Genomic DNA, 23,018 nt, shown 5'->3' with positions numbered 1-23,018 from the left:
ACTAGAGTATGATGGGACAATCATCTCTCTATATTTGGACGTGAAACTTCTCCAAATGCAGTCTAAGATTACATTTACTTTTTCCAGCTGTCATCTCATATTGTCTTATATTGAGGTTTGGTTAATTAAAACCTCAAATCATTTTCAGAAAAAACTGATACCCAACCATAATTTTACAGTTTCATGATTTAAAAAATCAAGTTACAGGACACAGATGTTTCCATGAATATAAGACTGAACCTGGAGTCAGGAAAATGAGTTCAAATCTGACTTTAGGAACTTACTAGATCTGTAACCCTGGGCAAGTTTTTTAACTGCTTTCTGCCTCAGTTTCCCTATTTGTAAAATGGGGTTGTTGTGAGGATAAAATGAGATATTTGTAAAGCACTTTGTAAGGCTTGAAGTAATATATAAATGCTAGGTATTATTAGATTTGCCTCTTTTTCTAACTTACCCAAGGCTTTTTGGAGTTTACCATTCTCTCCCAGCTGATGAATGACTCAGATGAAGAACTAAGGCAGGCAGAATTTGTGACTTGTCCAGAGTCACAGAACTAGCAAGTGTCTAAAGCTGCAAGTATGGTAAACTTGTCCCATGCTTTCATTCAAGTCACTGATAAAAGTGTTGACCAGCACAGGACAGACTGGGGGTGTTCTATTAGAGACTTTGTTATAATATAATGCTTGTTGATCAGGGGAGAAATGATCACTGTGAAAAGAGCCTGAGTTGGCATCAGACCTACATTCAGCCCCTGATCTGACACTAATTAACTAATATCACAAGAAAGTCACATACTGTCTCCAAACCTTTTGATCTTCATTTGTTAAATAGTAAGAATAATACTTAGTCTATCTCTCTCAGTTGTTTTGAAAAAAGAATCTTGCAAACCTTCAAATACCATATGCTCAAAGGATGAGTATTCCATGGGGCTGTAGACAATGGAACTGGTTTTGTTGGGTCAACCCTAAAAGGAGGTGGAATGTGGCCATCTGGAAGGAAGAGGTAACCGGTTCTTCTGTGAATTTTCTGGGGCAACTAGAGGATAATGTGACTAGAAAGCTCAACCTGGACTCATCTTCCTGAATTCAAATCTGGCTCCAGACACTTCTTAGCTGTATGACACTGGACAAGTCCTGTTTGCCTCAATTTCCTCATCTGTAAAATGAACTGGAGAACTAAATGGCAAATCTCTCCAATATCTTTGCCAGAAGAACCCTAAATGAGGTCATGAATCAAACATGACTGATTTGACTGAACAATAAAAGCGAATTTCCTACCACTTAAGTAAAAACTTAATGACTATGTGCCCGTGACGTAGTAGAGATGAGTGTTAAACTGTGTAGCATCTTCCTGTTCAGAGACTCTGTGTTTCTATGATTTTGAGTCCCTTTGCTAAGTTGTGAAGCAATTGAATTTGAAACTGGTATCCACAGTCTCTTTGTCCTGGGCTTTTATCCCCACCCAGTGGTATCATCCTCTTTACATTTTCAGGCACCCAATGCCTTCAGACTTCTCCCAAATGGATCCTCATTCATATTGGCAAATTCATATGGTAAATTCCAACTTAGAATGGTTTTATTTTTTCCATATCTATACATCAATATCTATTTTTTGGCTAGAATCAGAGTCTTGATGGTAAAATTTTTAGGCATCAGATAAAAGTTGTAGAGGGATTTGGGGGAAAAGACTTTCCTGATGTTCCCAGAATCACATTTTATAGACTGTGTATTGCCTCAACAACCATTTCTCATTGGTTGCCTTGTCTACCCATAGCAATGCATCTTTAGGTAAAAATCTTTTGAAGAGCCACTTCCATTCTTAAGTTTCTTTTGAATGCAAAAAGACCAGAGCAGTTTGGAAAAGCAATCAGAAGACCAGAAACAAAACCTAGAAGATGGATTGACTTTTGGGAAAAGGCAATTTGAATTGAGCAATAAGCAAGGGAGAAAAGTAGGAATAACGGAAACAAATCTTTATTAAGTATTTACTACCTGCCTAGTACTGTGCTAAGCACTTTACAAATGTTATCTCATTTAATCTTCACAAAAATCCTGTGAAATAGGTGCTAATATTAACTCTATTTTTCAATTGAGGAAAGTGAGACATAGAAGTAAATGATTTGCTGGAGTCATAATTTAAAAACATCTGAGTAACCTACTCCCTGTATCTGTTTTCTTTTCCATACAATTAGGTTAGACTGTTTAAGTTAGAACAAAAACATCAGAATTATATGTTCAAAGATCTTTTCTATCTCTAAATTTTTACATTCTATTTTCTAAAGCCCTTTCCAGTTCTAATATTTCATATCATTTGTCTTAAGACCTTTTGAGGATTGACATTCTGTGTTCTAAGATCCCTTTCAATTGTGATATTCTATGTTCTAGGATTCACTCCATTTTTAAAATTCTGTATTCTGTGTCTCATGATCCAATTTACCATTCAATGTTCCATATTACAAGATTCTTTCTAATTTTGGTCTTATTTTTATTTTTTTAAGGTTCCTTCCAAGTACATTTTTAAGTCAAAAGTATTTTAAAGCTCTAAATCTATAATTTTATGAAATTCTTTGCCAAATCCTTTCCTTGGAGACAGTAGAGGGGTTAGAAGGGCTAAAAGGGGGGGAGGACAAGAAGGTTCATAAAGAAAAATAGATTGGCTACACTCACCCTATTATTCTCGGTAATTGGAAGCCATTGTCTTGATTTATTCTAATTCACAAATTGACTAATTCAGTGTCCTTAGCTACTTTTCATGTTCCAAGCCCTAATGAGCTTTGATGGATCTTCTTATTCATTTATTTATCTACTACTCAAAGTGACTAAGGGGGAGGGGTCCCCTTCCAAGATTTAATCTTTGCTTATTCCTTCCTATTATCTATAGAAACCTATCACTGAGGTCATTGTGGGAGGGTGGTTTAAAGCAGTTGTGGGGGCATGTTAGTTGTTCACCTTCTCCTTAGAGATGTTCCATTATCCTTGGAGACTTTTTTTAAAACGAGACCCAGAAAACACAGCCATTCAAACAGATAAATTTTTAATTGTTCTCAGGGGTGAAAGAGACTCATCTCCTGTACTTTTACAAATGTGGGGGTTATTCACCTCTGTCCCAATGGTCAGGTCCCAGACTCAAGATTCCCCTGAACTGAGATCAGATATATATTGCCTTTTTCGTATAATAGCATTTTATTTTTTCAAATTATAATAAAGACAATTTTTAGCATTTGTTTTTATAAAATAGAGTTCCAAATTTTTCCTTTGTTCCTCTTCTTTTCCTAAACATATTTCCATATTAGTTACAGTTGTGAAAGAAGAAACAGACCAAAGAGAAAAAAAAAATTAAGAAAGCAAAAATAGTGTTCCATCTGCAAACAATCCATCAGTTTTTTTTTCTCTGCATGTGAATAGTATTTTCTATCATGAATCCTTTGTAATTGTGTTAGATCATTGTATTACTTAGAAGGGCTGACATTCATAGTTAATCATTACACAATATTGATGTTTACTGTGTATAGTATTCTCCTGGTTCTGCTCACCTCCCTTTGGTGATACTCCCTTTGTATCAGTTCATACATCTTTCCAAGTTTTTGCTAAAACTTGCCTGATTACCATTTCTTATCACACCACAGTATTTTATTACATTTATATATATTACAACTTGTTCAGCCATTTATCAGATGATGGGCATCTCCTCAATTTCCACTTATTTGTCATCCCCAAACAAGCTGCTATAAATATTTTTTGTGATGAGAGGCATCCCCCCTTTTATGATGTCTTTGGGATGTGGACCTAGTAGTAGTATTGCTGGATGAAAAGGTATGCACGGTTTGATTGCCTTTTGGACATAGTTCCAAATTTCTCTCTAGAAAGGTTATATCAATTCACAACTCCACCAATTGTTCTTTAGTGTTATAATTTTCCAACATGCCCTCTGACATTAATCATTTTCCTTTTCTATCATGTTAGCAAATGTAATAATATATAAGGTAGCACCTCAGAGTTGTTTTAATTTGCATTCCTCTAATCAAAAATTATTCACAGCATTTCTTCATATGACTATAGATAGCCTTGATTTTTCTCATCTGAAAACTGACTATTCATAGTCATATTCATATCCAGTTGATAAATTGAGTTGAGTTGATAAATTTTATATTCTTATAAATTTGACTCAATTCTCTCTGTTATTTGAAAAATGAAACCTTTATTGTAGACATTTAATGTAGATTGTTTTTCAGCTTTCTGATTTCCTTCTAATATCAATTGCATTGATTTTGTTTGTGTAAAAACTTTTAAAAAATATAATGAAAATGATCTGTTTTACTTTTTATAATGCTCTCTATCTCCTGTTTATCTTTCCTTCTCCATGTAACTAACAGGTAGACTATTGTGTTTCTAATTTGATTATGATATCACCCTTTGTGTCTAAATCAAGTACTCATTTTGATCCTATCTTGGTATATAGTGTAATATGTTGGTTAATATCTAGTTTCTGTCATATTTGCCTGTTTCCCTAATAGTTTTTGTCAGATAGTTAGTTCTTATCCCAGAGGCTGAGGTCTTTTGATCTATTAAACACTAGTTTACTTTGATCGTTTACTACTGTGTCTTTTTTTCTAATATTTATTTTTTATTGAACAATCATACTCCAATCAATTCATATAAGGAGTTGTTCAGCCATTTTCAAGTCACTAGCCATATAGAGTTTTCTTTTTTAAAATTTATCTATTGGTTTTCAACATTTGCTTTTATAATATTTTGTTTTCCATTTTTCTCCTACTCTCCCTACCTTCTCCCCTCCCTGAGATGGTAAAAAATCTGCTATAGATTATACACGTACAATTGTATTAAATATATTTCCACATTGGTCATGTTATGAAAGAAGAATAAAAATAAAAGAGGAAAATCATGAGAAAGAAAAATCAACAAAAAGTGAAAATATTTAGCTTTGACCTGCATTCAGACTTCATAGTTCTTTCTCTGGAAGTGAATAGCATTTTCCATCATGAGTCTTTTGTTATTGTCTTAGATCACTGTATTACTGAGGAAAGCAAAGTCTCTCAAAATTGATCATTTGCATAATGTTGATGTTACTGTGTACAATGTTCTCACTTCATTTGGCATTAGTTCATGTAACTCAGGTTTTTCTGAAATCTGCTTGCACATCATGCATCTCTCTTGAGTCTTCTATATAAAGATTGAATTATCTGTTTAGTTCTGATCTTTTCATCAGGAATTACTTAAAGTCTTCTACTGTGTTGAATATCCATCTTTTTCCCTGAAAAATTATGTTCAATTTTGCTGTTCAATTATGGTTGTAATATAAGTTCCTTTACCTTTTGAAATATCATATTCCAAGCCCTCTGATACTTTAATGTAAAGGCTACCAAGTCCTGGATAATTCTGACCGTGATTCCTCTATATATGAATTGTTTCTTTCTAGTCACCTGCAGTATAATATCCTTGACCTGATAAGTCTGGAATTTAGCTACAATATTTCTTGGAGTTTTAATTTTGGGATCTCTTTTAGGGGATGATTGGTGGATTCTTTCAATGACTATTTTGCCCTCTAGATTTTATGCTTTGAGGGCAGTTTTCCTTAATTGTTTCCTGAAATATAATGTCCAAACCTTTTTTTTTTAATTATGACTTTTAAGTAGTCTAGTGATTTTTAAATTATTTCTCCTGGATCTGTTTTCAAGATTGCTTGGTTTTTTTTTCCTTCAATGGGTTTTTATGTTTTCTTCCATTTTTTCATTCTTTTTATTTTATTTTATTTTTTGCTTCTTAATGTCTGATAGTCATTAGCTTATATTTGCTCAATTCTAGTTTTTAAAGGTATGATTTTCTTCAATAAACTTTGTACCTCCTTTTCTATTTGGCTAATTCTATTTTTATTTTTTTATTATAGCTATTTACAATATATATGCATGGGTAATTTTTCAGCATTGACAATTGCAAAACCTTTTGTTCCAATTTTTCCCTTCCTTCCCCCACTCCCTTTCCCAGATGGCAGGTAGACCAATACATGTTAAATATGTTAAAGTATATGTTCAATACAATATATGTATACATATCTATATAATTATTTTGCTGTACAAGAAGAATCAGACTTTGAAATAATGTATACTTTACCTGTGAAGGAAATCAAAAATGTAGGTGGACAAAAATAGAGGGATTGAAAATGCTATGTAGTGGTTCACACTCATTTCCCAGAGTTCTTTTGCTGGGTGTAGCTGGTTCTATTCATTATTAAACAAATGGAACTTATTTGGTTTGTATCATTGTTGAAGAAGCCACGTCCATCAGAATTGATCATCATTTAGTATTGTTGTTGAAGTATATATAATGCTCTCCTGGTCCTGCTCATTTCACTCAGCATCAGTTCATGTCAGTCTCTCCAGGCCTTTCTGAAATCATCCTGTTGGTAATTTCTTACAGAACTATAATATTCAATAACATTCATATACCACAATTTGTTCAACCATTCTCCAATTGATGGGCATCCATTCAGTTTCCAGTTCTGGCCACTACAAAGAGGGCTGCCACAAACATTCTTGCACATATATTTCTTTTGGCACATATATTGCCCTTTCCTTTCTTTAAAATATCTTTGGGATATAAGCCCAAAGTAACATTATTGGATCAAAGGGTTTGCACAGTTTGATAACTTTTTGAACATAGTTCCAAATTGCTCTCCAGAATGGGTGGATGTATTCACAATTCCACCAACAATGTATTAGTGTCCTTGTTTTTCCACATCTCCTCCAACATTCCACATTATCTTTTCCTGTCATTCTAGCCAATCTGACAGGTGTGTAGTGGTATCTAAGAGTTGTCTTAATTTGCATTTCTCTGATTATTAATGACTTGGAGCACCTTTTCATATGGCTAGAAATAGTTTCAATTTCTTCATCTGAGAATTATCTGTTCATATCCTTTGACCATTTATCAATTGGAGAATGGCTTGATTTCTTATAAATTAGAGTCAGTTCTCTATATATTTTGGAAATGAGGCTTTTATCAGAACCTTTGACTGTAAAAATGTTTTCCCAGTTTATTGTTTCCCTTCTAATCTTGTCTGCATTTGTTTTGTTTGTACACAAACTTTTCAATTTGATATAATCAAAATTTTCTATTTTGTGGCCAATAGTGATCTCTAGTTCTTTTTTGGTCACAAATTCCTTTGTGACTTCCTCCACAGGTCCAAGAGGTAAACTATGCTATGTTCTTCTAATTTATTCATAATCTCATTATTTATGCCTAGATCATGAATCCATTTTTAACCTTATCTTGGTGTACAGTGTTAAGTGTGGGTCAATGCCTAGTTTCTGCCATACTAATTTCCAATTTTCCCAGCAGTTTTTGTCAAACAATGAATTCTTATCCCAAAAGCTGGGGGCTTTGAGTTTCTCAAACACTAGATTATTAAAGTTATTGATTATTTTGTCCTATGAACCTAATCTATTCCACTGCTCAACTAGTCCATTTCTTAGCCAATACCAAATGGTTTTAGTAACTGCTGCTTTATAATATAGTTTTAGATATGGTATAGCTAGGCCACTTTCATTTGATTTTTTTTTTTCATTAGTTCCTTTGAAAATCTTGAGATTTTGTTCTTCCAGATGAATTTTGTTGTTATTTTTTTTCTATTTTCTAAAATAGTTTTTTGGGAGTCTGATTGGTATAGCACTAAATAAATAGATTAGTTTAGGTAGTGTGTCATCTTTCTTATATTTGCTCGACCTATCCAAGAGCACTTAATATTTTTCTATTTGGTTAGATATGACTTTATTTGTGTGAAAGTGTTTTGTAGTTTTGCTCATATGGTTCCTGACTTTCCCTGGCAGATAGATTCCCAAATATTTTATATTATCAGCAGTTACTTTAAATTGAATTTCTCTTTGTATTTCTAATTGTTGGATCTTGTTAGTGATATATAAGAATGCCGATGACTTGTGTGGGTTTATTTTGTATCCTGCAACTTTGCTAAAGGTGTGGATTATTTCTAATAGCTTTTTAGTAGAATCTCTGGGGTTCTTTAAGTATACCATCATATCATCTGCAAAGAGTGATAATTTGGTTTCCTTGTTACTTACTCTAATTCCTTTAATCTCTTTCTCAATTCTTATTGCTGAAGCTAGCATTTCTAATACAATATTCTAATACAATATTGAATAGTAATGGTGGGCAACCTTGATTCACTCCTGATCTTATTGGGAATGGTTCCAGGTTATCTCCATTACATATGACACTTACTGATGGTTTTAAATAGATGCTACTGATTATTTTAAGGAAAAGTCCATTTACTCCTATACTCTCAAGTGTTTTTAATAGGAATGGATGTTGGATTTTATCAAATGATTTTTCTGCATCTATTGAGATGATCATATGATTTTTGTTAATTTGGCTACTGATATAGTAAATTATGCTAATAGTTTTCCTAATATTGAACCAGCCCTACATTCCTGGTATAAATCCTACTTGAGCATGGTGTATTATCCTGGGAATAATTTTCTGTAATCTTTTTGCTAATGTTTTATTTAAGATTTTAGCATCAATATTCATTAAGCAGATTGGTCTATAATTTTATTTCTCGGTTTTTAACCTACCTGGTTTAAATATCAGTACCATGTCTATGTCATAAAAGGAAAATGATAGGAATGAATTCCTTCATTCAGTATTTTTTCAAATAGTTTACATAACATTGGAATTAATTGTTCTTTAAATGTTTGCTAGAATTCACATGTAAATCCATTTGGTCCTGGGGATTTTTTCTTAGGTAATTGATTAATAGCTTGTTCTATTTCTTTTTCTAAAATGGGACTATTTAAGCAAACTAATTCTATTTTTAAAGGAATTGTTTTCTTCAGTCATTTTTTGTCATTTCTTTTCCAACTTGTTGATTTTATCTTGTATACCTATCATTTCCTATCCAAGTTTTTCTTCTACCTCTCTTATTTAACTTTTAAAATACTTGTTGAGTTCTTTCAAGAAGACTTTTGTGCCTTGAGATCAATTCATATCTCCCTTTGATGTTTCAAATGTAGGTCTTTGGAAATCTGGGAAAATAACATTTACAAATTTCTGCTTTCCCAAATAGCAAATGAAGTCCTTAGATTAGATGGTCACTTTGGTCACTTCCATATTTAAACTGATGATACCCTTGTAATAAAAGATTTATTTGATACCTTGTTTTTTTTTTAGTTATTTCTCATATATTGAATTTTATAAAACAGATTTTTGAAAATCTCAAATTATTATTGTAAAGTATTTTGGCAAAACAAACACTGCTTTAGACAAATTTAAATCCTTAAATTTTATTCCTTCCACCAAAGTGGCAAATTAGTGTGAAATTTAGGTCACAGCATGCATGGATGCTATAAGGTATTATACTGGAGAAAATAATGCATAGTTGAAATGATTATATGAATTTGGGTCACAGTTGCAAAGGTTGACCATAGCAAGAATGGTAGACTAGAAAGAAAGGGGTGAAGAGATTCCTTTTTGAGTGACCCTCTCAGGTAATCATTTAGGATTGGTCATAGATCTCTATTGCTATAACTGCCTTGAGGATAAGGGGAATAGACGGTGACCATTTATTAGAACTAAGTGACATACAGACTGAGATTCCAAGATACTGATTATTAATAGAATAGACTTTGAGAAATTTCAACATCAAAAATTTCAGTTCAACAAGAAATTAATGAGTATGGGTTGGGTGTCAAGCAGTATACTAAGCAAAAATTAAACACTCCCTGCCCTCAAAAAAGTTTATTTTCTATTGGGAGAAAATTGTGCAAATCCCCAATTATGCAATTGGTGGAAACAATCGGTAATTTTCAAATTAATGAGGGGAAGAGAAACATTAACAACTAGAGGGGGATCAGGAAAAACCTCTTAGAAGAGGAAGTTTTTGAGTTGAACCTTGCATGGATCTAGGAATTCCAAGAGATGGGAAATAAAGAGGGAAATAACTCCATGGATAGAATACAATTATTTATACAATGGCATGGAGGTGAAAGTAAATGGAAGAGTAAGTTTAAGGAACATCAAGTAAACCACCTTGCTGGAAAGAAACATGAAAGGAATTAATGTGCAATCAGGCTCAATAAAGATCTAAGAAACTGGTGCATAAAACAATGGTTCACTTGCAGAACAGGTGCAGAGCTCATTGCTATTTGCTATTCATTTTGACCAAAAGCTGGAGAATGTACTCTCTTCCCTTTCCTTTGTATGCTCTTTTCCAAGTTGTAATATATACTTGCAAAAGAAGCATTTTTACCTGTAGGCAATGTGTTGACAGATTCTGTTCATAATGCCTCCTGTCCACCTTTTCCTTATTACTTCTATAAGATTTCTGCCTTAATCCTGTTTCCTTGTATATATTCAGAAGAAAGTGTCTTATTGGTCATTCTGTTGGTGCTCTTGTTGTTACATCTGCATTTACTCATTCTCATGGAGCTCTCTTTTGGAATTCTGCTATTTGAGATGCTAAAGAAGCACATAATCTCTTCAGCTGTGATTTTCTTTATAAAACTGTTTCAAATTCTGTCTTATTATTGAATTTTCATTTTTGTCTTATATGCTTGAACTCATATTTATAAAATATATCACCCTAAATTTTATCCTGAGCTCTATTGCTCTTTGGAACATGTTTCATTTCCTCCTCCTTTTTCTCATGCATGTAGAGTTAATCTTGCATTATTTGAATGTCCTTTCCTTTGTATTTGAAGGTTTCTCTTGATGGCTTATAGAACTTGATATTTTTTAATTAAATTGTCAAGTTTAATTACTTGCAGTATCTTGTAGTTTGCAGCTTTGTTGTTGGTGGTGAGTTTTTTGTTTTGTTTTGTTTTCTAGAAGTAATCTGTGAATTCTTTCAATTGGAATTTTATTTTGTAAACTCTGAAGTTCTGGTCAGGTTTTTTTTTAATTAAAGTTTTTTTTATTTTCAAAACATATACATGAATAATTTTTAAACATTAACCCTTGTAAACTTTGTGTTTCAATTTTCCCCTTCTTCCCCACCTCTTTAATTTGAGCAGTATTGAATTACTATTCATCCCCAGTACTCATCTCAAGTAAAACAAAAATAACTCTTTGGGGTAGTATTGAGAAAGAAATTAAGTGTTAATATTTAGCAGTTACTAACTTAGTGAAATACCCAAGAGCCAGTCCATCAATCAAATTCCCTTCATTAATCTGAGAAGGAGGTACATGGTATTGAAAGTATTCTGATTTCAAAATTTAACAGTGATATTTTGAAGGCAGCATCCCATTATCAATGCACACATTAGCATTTCATACAATTGATAACTTAACTTTTACTTGGTAAAGGCTTCTTCTGATGATATCTAACTTCTGATGATGATTAACTTCCATTTAATAGTGTCCTCCACCATTAGAGTTGGAAGGCACCTTAGCACTGTGGAAGCAATATATCAGACTTATAGATAAACAAAATTGAGTAATGCATAAGTTTTAGTTAGTTTTCCTAGACCTCTACACTTTTAAGCTATAAGGTGAATAAACAAAATAGCCTAAGTGCAAACTGTAGTAAACACTATAAAATGTCCAAAAGCACTTAACATTTTAGGTACATCATAGGTTAGCCTTCATTTTATTTTTATGAAATTCCTATTGTTTGAGTTCTGATTTACAGATTTTAGAAATTATATAAAATGACATTTCAATATAACAAAATCTCATTTTCCCTTCTATTTAATAAACACTCTAAGTTGAACTATTGTAAAACTCTTCAGTATGAGATTATTTCTAAAGATTTTCATGAAGATTCCTACAAGATCATCACACCCAAACTTCTTGTGTAAAATGTAGGGCATTTGTTGGTAAAGAAGATCGGTGTTGAACAACTATCCTCCAAAGTGGTTGAATATATTTTTCTAATTCTATTCTTTCATAATCTATAGATCTGATCATTGAACACAACACAGAATGAACCAGTCGGTGTGTTTCAACAGGACATAGAACATGTCTGAGAACACAGAGACTAGGAAAGGCTTTACAAGGAATAATTATCGAAGGAGGGACCTTAAAATGAAACAAGAATGTCAGAGCTGGCTGTGTGAGAAAGTTAGAATGCTAAACACAGAATGTCAGAACTGGGTAGGGACTTTAGAAATTGCCCAATATATCTTGTACATTTTATAGATGACGAAAATGAGACCCAAAGAGGTTGGTTAGAAAATTTCTTGATCTTCTTTTTTTTTCTGTTAGTAGATAGATCCTGGATAAGGATGAGAATCATTTTTTAGTCATATCTTCTCATTTATTCCAAATCCAAGAAATGAAAGTAGAGTCAGATGGTGCAGGAGGGCATGTAAATCCATGTATTTGCAATTCCCCTAAAGAAAGGATGATCTAAAAGATAACTTGGATTTGAATCTTTCATAGCTTTTCACCTCTTCTCAGTTCTTTGAATTTTAGATTATTTCTGTATACAATCATCTGGGACAATCATTAGCCTTATTTTTTGTCCTTTATCTAATTAACATTATAATGAGCACTATTCATTAAGGAACATTATGGGAGTCCTACATCTGGAAATCATCTGCTTGTCGCTTGCAAATAGTGGAGGATATCTGGGAATTACTAGACCAGACTTCAATCTGAAATGAATCATTAGAAAACTTCAAAGCATTTTTTATAAACAAAAGGAAAATACTAGATGAGGCTAATGAGTCATGAAGCCTTTTAGGACTAAAATGTAAACATGAAACATACTTGATTTCTTCACTTTTCAAAAAGCATTAAAAATCACATTTGGACTCTATTATGCTATCAACATTCCAAGAGATCCTTGCCTATTCCCAAACTGAAACCTCTTTTTATCTAAAGTTCTGAATGTTCTCATGCCTGTTATAATAATCTACATCAAAATTAGAGATCATAGATTTGCAATTACAAGGAAGAGGCCCTCCTGATTGAACTTAAAGACATTGTTCTTCCCACTAGTTGCTGCTTATACATGATGCTGATGATGCATGTTCTTTAGTTGATTTTCTAAAACCAGGAAGAAAGATAGCTTCTGTCTTTTACCTGATTTCTTCTCAGATGACGACATGCACTGGAGTGATGGCTGATGATACCAGAATCACATCTTGACTGCATTAAAAAGAAAGTATCAGATTCCAATAAGGAATCTGGATCTGTTATCTTGTCTTCCTTCCAACACCCTTCTTGTTAATTTAATTACACAACCATCTACTCTCTATATAGAGACTTTACTTCTGTACATCTCCGAGCAAGACATTTAATTTCATTGTGACTTGAGTTCTTCTGCTGTAAAATGTAAGGTTTGAACTCTAGGATTCTTTCTAGCTCTTCTGAGTTTCCTTTTAGCTTTTCTAAAAGTTTCCATTTTCCTTTTCAAAAAATTGATTTCTGAATGGTCTTCAACATTGGGAGTTCACTAAAGTAATGAAAATAAAGGTCTGTAACAACAACAATAACAAAAACAAAAACAACAATGCATGTACATCAATATTATTTGTTATAGATATTTCACCCAATGAGATGCTGAGTTCCATTGGTTTGGGGAGGCCATTGTGGTACAGTGAAAAGGACATTGAAAGTAGTGGTAGAGGAAGTGGCTTTGAGTCCTAACTGAGATGCTTCCCACCTGTGTGATCTTGGTTAAATCATTCAACCTCATTAAGTTTCAATTTGTCCATTTTAAAAATGGGTGAGGGGAGAAATAGATGGCCCCTGAGGTCTCTTCCAGCTCCAAGTCTATGATTCTATGATCCTGTGAACAGTGTTTCATTGACTGTTGGAAAATAGAGAAGTGATGGGCAGAATTCTAGTCTGGGAATTAGAAGAGAAAGGTAATGCAAAGGTTAAGGTGCAGGACTTCTAATTCTCATCACAATACCTATAGCCATCACTCTTGAGAACAATTAATTTCCAGGATTACACAGCATTAAGGAGCTCCTTGTCTGGGGCCCAGAAATGAGAGGCTATGATATCCCTGGGGAATACCTTGGCTACCTGTCATATTAAAACTAACTCTGGCAGAGCCTGATCTAAGAGCAGCAGCCAAGTCTTTGTGAGGAGACTCTATTATCCATTGGCTGGTAATTTATGAGAAAATGAAATAACTAAAAATTACCCACGTTTTTTAGGAATTACATCTGAGTCATATCAGAAGATGCAAATTTAGAAATCCCACTAGTATCTCCACTCCTTTGGCAGGAAGGACAGCAAGATATTCTTGACCCAGAATAAGGGGGTGAGTTCAACTGGTTCCTTCCTTTCTCACTCCCTTCCTCCTTTCCTTTCCCCTCCCTCCCTTTCTTCCTTCCTTCCTCCCTCTCTCTTTTCCTCTCTCCCTCTCTTCCTTTCTTCCTTCCATTCCAATCCTTTCCTTTCCTCTCCTCTCCCCTATCTTCTCTTCTTTCTCCTTTCAGCTCTCTTCTCCTTTCTCTCCTTTTCTCCTTTTCTCCCTTCCTTTCCACTTTTCTTTCTTCTTTCTTTCCCTTTTTCCTTCCCTTTTCCTGCCTCTTCTCTGGCTCTCTCTCCCTCCCTCCTTTCCTCCTTCCCACCTTGCTTCCTTCTTTTCCCTTCTCTGCCTTTTGTCACTCTATCTCCCTCACTCTTCTTCCTTCATTCATTCACTTCCTTCCCTTCTTGACTTCTTGCTTTTCTCCTTCCTCTCTTGACAAGGATTAAAATCAAATAAACTATCGTTTAAGAGAAATAAAATATAAATCCAGACCACTGAGTTCTAAAAATCACAGAACCAGTGTGACTAGATAGCAACTTGTCTGAAAAAAATATCTGGAGTTTTTATTGTACCATAAATTCAATGTGTCAATGGGATAAGATGGTCAAAAATCTAATGTAATTTTAGACTGCATTAATATAATCCAGAAAGAGGAAGATTAGAGTTAATCATCCTTTGCTCTAGTCAAATTGATGGTGATGATGATGATGATGATGCTATCTGATATGTTTCTGATCTTTTAAGGTTTGCAAAGCTCTTTACTCACATTATCCCATCAATATCTTTAAGGATATTGTTGAAAAGATTGATACTCAGGTCCAGTTTAAACTAAATGGCCTCTAAGTTCTTTTTCAATTCTGAGTCTGTGATTCTATTTAACTTTATTATGTTTCTAACAGTGATTCCTATGATCCCTTCCATCCATCTATTGCCCCAATTCTTTCCTTATTTACTCAATGATTGCCAAGATCAGAGGATGAAGCTTGTCCTCCAAGGGGAAAGTTTAATTTTGAGATGAAAATATTCTTCAAAAGGAACAAGGACCTGGTTATCACAATGTCTTTGACATCTTGTTAAAGACTCTTAGACATTTTCCTAAGTTTTTTCCTAGTTTTCTTAACTAATCAAGCAAGGGTACAAGGTCTGAGCTGGAGAAAAGAGGAGAGAGAGGAAAAACGGAATAGGAGGACAGCACAAAAATAGATTAGAGCCTTTGGGGCATCTTCACTGAGCCTTAGAGAAGAAGCTTGGTCAAGTGACAGTTCTATATAAGCTCTCAACTGATGACCTCATCCCACGTTGTCTTTTGTCTTGCACATTGAAAAAGATTTGACCTAATTCAATCAAGCAATTCAAGTCACTCATTGTTTTACTTGTGTCATATGATCCCCGGAAGTCCTGAATGCATTCCTTGCCATTTGCTTTACAAAGTTGTTTTCTATTTTAGTGGTCACAAACTTTAGAACTAAAAGAGACCTTAGAACATAAACTGTCAGAGCTAGGATGGCCCTTAGAAAAAAGAAAATGGAAAATCACAGCAGAGAGGCCTAAAACTATAGACTATAAGTTCTGGAAATGGTCTTATAATATAAAATGTAAAAGGGACCTTAACTCAGAAGATAAAAATGTCTTGAGGTAGAGCGCTTAAAATAGAATGTTGAAATTAGGGTGGGCAGTTAGGTGGCTAAGTGGAGAGCACTCCACCAGGTCTGGAGTTAGGAAGATCCTATTCTGGAGTTCAAAAATGGTCAGAGACACTACCTGTATGACTAAGCAAAACATTTAACCCTATTTGCCTCAGTTTCCTCATCTATCAAATAAGCTGGAGAAGAAAATGACAAATCCTTACAATATTTTTACCAAGAAAATTCCAAATAGGAGCATTGGGTCCTATTTGAAAAATGATTGAACAACAAAAACTTAAGGGTCCTAATTATGTTCTCTGACAGTCATACAAATGTAGAATTTTCAAGTTAGAAGGGACCTCAGTGTCCATCATGAAGCAAGACCTAAAAAAGATAGTTTTCCTTCCAATACACCAAATATAAATATGGTAATTAGACCTCTCATTAAAGATGTTCATCTTTACATAAAGATGCCTTGGAGGCAGTGCATCCCTTTTTGGACAGTTCTAATTGATGGCAAGTTTCTTTTGAAAATAAGCCTAAATTTTGGCCATTGCAACTTGGACTCATTGCTTCTGGCTCTTTGGTGAGCCAAATGTAATTCCTATTCTACATCACCCCCTTTTGAATGCTTAAAAATGGCTGTCTAGTCACACATACTACCCACCCTTCCAATTTCCCAATTCCTATTTTCCATAACAATAATAACTAGTATTTGTATAATGTAAGGTTGAAAAGCACTTTAAAAGTAATTATTAGCTAATTTGATCCTCATAAAATCCCAAATAGGTAGGTATTATTATTCCCCCCTTTTACAAAGAGGGAAACTAAAGCAAATAGAGAAGAGGAGGAAAGAGTGAAAAAGAATAAAGTACAATGCAGAGAACAAAAGAAAATTTACAGGAAAGAAAAGATGGACAGCTCCAAGCACAATGTATAAGATTTGTTATATAGACATTCATGAAATGGATGTTTATTTTTCATATTTTGAATACTCTCTCTGTGCACATGATATTTTTTTTTTCATTTTGAATTTAAATTCTAAATCTTTTTTTTAAAAGTGATTTGCCCAGGATCATTGAACTTATAATTGTCTGAGGCCAGACTTGAATTCAGTCTTTCTTGACTCTAAGTCTAGTACTATATGCATTGTACCACCTGGCTACCAATCCTCATATGACTAAAACCCTGCACTATCCTGCATATTCTCTAGCTTCTTAACATATTTTTTAAAATGTGTTGAAGGGTTGAAAGGGCAGTAAATCCCTCATTTTACAAATGGAGAAAGTGAGGGCCAGAGAAGGGAATTTATTTGAGATGGATTACACATATGTTTAGTAGTAGAACAGAAATTGGACCAGACCTTTTTTATTCCTCATCCTGTGATTTTTTTTCCTGTATTTTTTTTTACCCAGAGCTATTGAGGGTGGCAGTTGAAGGGTAAATGGAGAAGATGAGACCACTAACTTTATTTTGTACTGGTTCTGTACTAGCCAGTAGAAGGCATGCCATCTCGTTTGCCCTTTCACTAAGGAGAGTTAATAATTCAAGAGAGACTGATAACAGGAATGAGATCTTCATCAAAGAGCTCTTGGGGGATTCCTTCCCCTCCATTCTTCTGGGCAAGCTTGATTAACTAATTCAACGGGCCCTGAGATCACAAAGAATGCCCCATATCCATGCAAATATGGTAGCAAATTGGCAAAGTCCCTTAACCATTTTCCTCTCTGGATTTTTCCACAGTAATAGGATGTCAACAGAGTTCCAATTCTGTAACTCCAAAAATTAGAAAAAGGAAAAGGAGAAAGTCAAAGAATACACTTTGAGGAACAGGCGGCCTTTCAATTGAGGCACTGTGACATAGTAGAACATAATAGTGCTGGGCTTGCAAGCAGGAGATTTTAGATGGCCTCTTGCTTCAAACACGATTCCTGATCTTCTTGACTTCAAAGAGAGCTTTTATCTATTATAGACACATCACAGTGTTGACATGACATTGATAATCTACCTCGGAGGTGCTATGGTAAAAATATTTTGCATACCTGGCAGCCCAATTTCTTAAAACTATGATTCTCAACCTAATATGAGGTCTCATACCTGAATATTGGGGTTGTGAAATTTTGACTTATTATCAGTAGATATTTGACTTTATATACTTATATACCTGGAGGCATATGGAAATTTCTCAGATAAAAAAGGTAACAAATAGAAGTTTGAGAAGTCTTACCTTAAAGCTCTATATCAAAGGGAAATTTTCTATTTCAAAGATTCCATCAGTAGCATTTTTGCTGACATAATGGAGATTTTGTAGCAAATTTCCCATCCTCTAAATAAGACACTTTATACAAATCACAGAGATACAGGATGTTTCAGAGGTAAACTAGTTCAATCCCCTTACAGGTAAGGAAATTGAGATACTGGGAAATGAAGTCATTTGCCCCAAATTATACAGGAAGCAAAAGATCTTAAAACTTGATGCGCATGTTTTGTTTAGCTCAGAATTAGTCTACCGAATACTGACAATCACATCAAGAAGCAGAACAATTCTGATACTACAATGATCAAACCCAATATTATTGCTAAATACACCTGCCTATGTGAAAATTACCAAATGAGATTTTGCTTGGATATAATGGAGCTCAGACCAAAGTATCCAAACAGGCTCCACACTCCCAGAGTAATGGAAAAATAATGAATTTCAATCTAGACTCTCCTACTTTCTACCTATGTAACCATGGGCAAACCACAACTTTCTGAATTTCATTTTCCAAGTCTGTTAGATAAGAGGTTGAGCTAAATGACTTTCAGGATTCCATCCAACTCTAAATCTATGATCCAAAAGCTTATTTTATCATTAAACTCTACTTCCCCCACACCCTTTTGTTTTCTCTACTTTCCAAAGTAGAGAAAAGTAGTTGTTTTCTCTACTTTCCAAAGTAAGACCATTAAAAACCATGTTTTAAATTTAAGATCTGAATAGATAGTGTGATAAAAGGGAAACTGGACTTAGAATCAGCAGCTTGGAATCCAGCTTTAACATTTAATAACCATGTGACAAAGAAAGAGAAGGAGTATCCTCTTCTCTGAACATCAAGGTAGAAGGGATATGGAGAAACTTTTCTTTAAGATTGTTGGAAAATAGAATGAACTGCCTCATGGGACAGGGGTGAGAGGGGAAGCCCCAAAAAGGAGAGGGTAATCTCAGAGGCTTATGGGGTAGAAGGTAGAACTGGGAGGCAGTTAAACTTGATCTAAGGCCATTATCACTTACAAGGATAGAGACTATAATAGCCAACAGACCTTGAAGCAAGATTTCCAGAGAGGTTAATTTTGTTGAAGTTTCTCTTAGGAATTGCCAAATGAGATCTCCTGAGAATTTCTGCAAATCTACAGTTTTACTGAATCTCAGGGTCAGGGCTGGAAGTGTCCTTGGAGTCCAACTAGTCCAATTCCTACCTCAACCTACAACTATAAGATTATAAATTTAAAAGTGGGAGGGACTTTCAGAGGTCATCTTGTTCAACATCCTCATTTTACAGATGAGGAAGCTGAGGCCCAGAGAAGGTAAATGATTTAGCTAACATCACACAGGCAATGGGTAGAAGACCTATGATCCAATGTCTTCTGCCTCCATATTCAGTATTGTACCCACTCTACCACAGTGTCTTAAAAATTCACTCAGCAGTATATATTCCCAGAAGAATGGTTCTCTAACCTTCAATTAAAATCTGCCATTGACAGAAAATTTGCTTTCATAAATTAATGACTTAGATCTGAGTCAGGATCTCAGAGGCCATCTAGTCTAATTCATCTATTTTCAGTTCAGGAAACTGAGACCAGAAGTAAGTCAATTATTTACAGTTGCATAGCAAATGGAAGAGCTAGGATCCAAAATCAGACCTTCTGCTTCCAAATCGAGTGTTTTTTCCACTTTACTGTGCTGCCTCTCTTAATATCACCCTCCCAAAGCAGTCTTTCTCTCCTCAAATTAAACAATCATTTATTAAATGGCTAATGTGTGCCAGGCACTGTGCTAAGAGCTGGGAATACAAAAAGAGACAAAAGACAGTCTCTTTCCTCAACGAGTTTAAAATCTAACTTTGGGCTAACTCTCCTTTTTTAGAAAGTCTTCCCTTATGTTGAGTCTAAATTTGCTTCTCTGCAGCTCCAAGCTAAGGGTTAACCTTTTTGAGTATTAAATAGGTAATTTTCTTGGGGCTACCATAGATTCTATATTTGGTGAGTTTCTCATCTAATAGCCAGATTGACGATTAATTGTTATTTCAATAGGTTACTTGTCCCTTACTGAAAATATTTCAAACTTAGTACGACTTTAGTTTGTACTGATAGAATATAGCCTTGCAAAGCCCATAATACCCATACACTATCAAGAAGCATCAGGGGAAGGTCTTTGTGTGATCTACTTATATGTAGGTATATTTGCATGCACTCAACAAAAACATAGCAAATGTCCATAATATGCTTGATCAGATCATTTTTGATCTGTCTTTTGTTTACAATTCCAAAAAGATATGTGGAACAAATATGATTGTTCCCATTTTGAAGATAAGTAAATGGAGGCTCTCAGATGTGATCTCACTCAGGGTCACAAAGCTAGTTTGTGTCTACAGTATGATTCGAAGTCATAGAGATGACTTTCCCATCAACACTTTTTCTCCTGTGTCCTTACAACTCTCAAGAATAGAAGATCCAGTCCCTATTCTTAAGGTGATAACACACTCATTGAAAAAGGCAACCTAGGAATCTGGAAAATGCTCCAGACTTTGAGCCAAAATCCTGGTGTTATATTCTCAGTTCCACCATTTATTTAGCATTTCTGCAACATTAGGCAATGTTGAAATAACATTCTAGGTCTCAGGCTCTTCATCTATAAAATGGGAATAATACCTGCAAGTATTACGATTGTGAAGCTCAAGAAAAATTATCTGCAACTTGTCATAATGTGAGAAGTTGTGCTATCTGTCATCTAGAAGTGGGGGCTTCAAAGAAATGTAATACAAAGTGTAAAGCTGTGTAATGTATTGGGTTCCTGTGGATGAACTCAGGTTGGCAGAGAATTTCTGAAGGATAGAAATGAAGGTTTCTGGACATCTACATGAAGGAAAAGTCATCTCTCTCCAGGAAGTGTGGATCCTATTGTAAGATGTCATACCGGAGCCCAAGTATGGCCCTATCTTACTTATGCTTCTGGTAAAAAAGTGTGGGATCTGAAATTAGAAGACTAGAATTCTAGTAGAATGTAAGCTCTTTGAGGGCAGGTGCTATTTTTTTGCTTTGTTTTTATATCTTTAGTACTTAGCACTTTTCCTGGCACATGGTAAGTACCTTATCAGTAGTAGCCTCAATGGCTTTCATCTCTGTGACTGAACTACTGGAAGGTGGATCAAAAAATTCTTCCGTAGGGACCTGAATTCAAATCTGACCTCAGACATTTAACCCTCCAAGCTGTATGACCCTAGGCAAATCACTGAACCCCAATTGCCTCAGCAAAATAAAAATAAAAATTCTTCCATAGCTTCCTTTTTCAGAGGGCTCAAAATGCCAGCTATCTCTTCATTTGTTACCAACCATTCTGCGTAGTTTGGTTCTTCTATGATTGTATACTTTTTTTTATTCTTTTCAGCTTTCTTTTATATTTTAAGTTCCTGGAGAGCAAGAACTGTCTTTCTTTTTCTTACTTGTGTTCCCCAGTTCTTAGCATAATGCTTGGCAAATATTATGTGGTTAATAAATATCTATCATATCATAAGTGGTTAATAAATGTTTGTTGGTTGATTGATTACATGACCCTCACAGAGGGGGCAGGATTAGATTTGCCTCTTAGTAGATTTATATGTCTTCTCATGAAAGGATAAATCAATACAAATACAAAGAACTTCCCAGGAATAGCTCTCTTTGTGTCTATAATTTCAGGGATCAGGGCAATGGCTGGGAACAGAAATGCCACCACTGTGACTGTATTCATCTTCCTGGGCTTTTCTGATCATCCCCAAATACAAATAATCCTCTTTGTGGTATTTTTGGGGATCTACCTCCTGACTCTGGCCTGGAATCTGGGGCTCATCACCCTGATCCGGATGGACTCCCACCTCCAGACACCTATGTATTTCTTCCTCAGCAACCTATCCTTTGTGGACATCTGCTACAGCTCTTCTACCACTCCCAAGATGCTGGCCTGTACCATTGCAGATCAGAAAACCATTTCCTTCCTGGGTTGTGCCATTCAATATTTTGTCTTTTGTGGCATGGGGCTGACCGAGTGCTTTCTTCTGGCTGCTATGGCTTACGACCGCTATGCTGCTGTGTGTAATCCATTGCTCTACACGGCCATCATGTCCCCCACACTCTGTATCAAAATGGTGGGAGGCGCATTTACGGGTGGGTTTTTTAGCTCTCTGATTGAAACCTACTCTGTCTACAATCATCAGTTCTGTGGACCGAATATCATCAATCATTTCTTCTGTGACCTTCCTCCCGTTCTAGCTTTAGCTTGTTCTGACACCTTCGCAAGTCAGATCGTGACCTTTCTTGTGGGGGTCGTTGTCGGGATAATGTCTGTCCTTGTGATCCTCATCTCTTATGTTTATATTGTTGCTGCCGTGCTGAAGATCAACTCCACCAAAGGTAGGTCTAAGGCCTTTAGCACCTGTGCATCTCACCTGACTGCGGTGATACTGTTCTATGGCTCTGGCCTTTTCATGTACATGCGTCCCAGCTCCAGCTACGCCCTGAGCAGGGATAAGATGGTGTCGGTCTTCTATGCGGTGGTGATCCCTATGGTGAATCCCATGATATATAGCCTTCGAAACAAGGAGATTAAAAATGCCATGAAGAAGATAATTGAGAGGGAATGGGGAATTTCTCATCACCCTATCTACTTTTGAACTAGTCAGGGTTAGCATTTGAGCTGTGAACTGAAAAAGCCATGCAGAAGATGACAAGTAGTGGGCAAAACCATCCACAGGTTATTAAATTTAAGAAACAAGCACTAGTCCTGAAGTTAGGAGGACCTGAGTTCAAATCTGGTTCCAAACATTTAATACTTTCTAGCTGTGTGACTCTGGACAAGTCACTTAACCCCAATTGCCTCAGCAAAAAAAAAAAAAGAAAAAAGAAAAAAAAAAGAAATTT

The 23,018-nt window shown here is 35.0% G+C and overlaps 1 protein-coding gene across 1 annotated transcript; it reads left to right on the top strand.

Annotated features, from left to right (window-relative positions):
* The first annotated feature begins 21,811 nt into the window (after positions 1–21,811).
* Positions 21,812–22,771, top strand: LOC127541256 (olfactory receptor 5A2). The gene has a single exon (XM_051966499.1). It carries the CDS (start codon positions 21,812–21,814, stop codon positions 22,769–22,771), a length of 960 nt encoding a protein of 319 aa, XP_051822459.1.
* Positions 22,772–23,018: the final 247 nt, after the last annotated feature.

The sequence above is a fragment of the Antechinus flavipes genome, chromosome 6, assembly GCF_016432865.1.
Source record: "Antechinus flavipes isolate AdamAnt ecotype Samford, QLD, Australia chromosome 6, AdamAnt_v2, whole genome shotgun sequence".
NCBI classification, from domain to species: Eukaryota; Metazoa; Chordata; class Mammalia; order Dasyuromorphia; family Dasyuridae; genus Antechinus; species Antechinus flavipes.
The sequence above is the reverse complement of the archived record's forward strand: the minus strand, read 5'-3'. Positions and strand labels throughout refer to the sequence as shown.

Coding starts and splice junctions, on each gene's coding strand:
- LOC127541256 (XM_051966499.1), top strand. CDS start 21,812: ATGGCTGGGAACAGAAATGCCACCACTGTGACTGTATTCATCTTCCTG.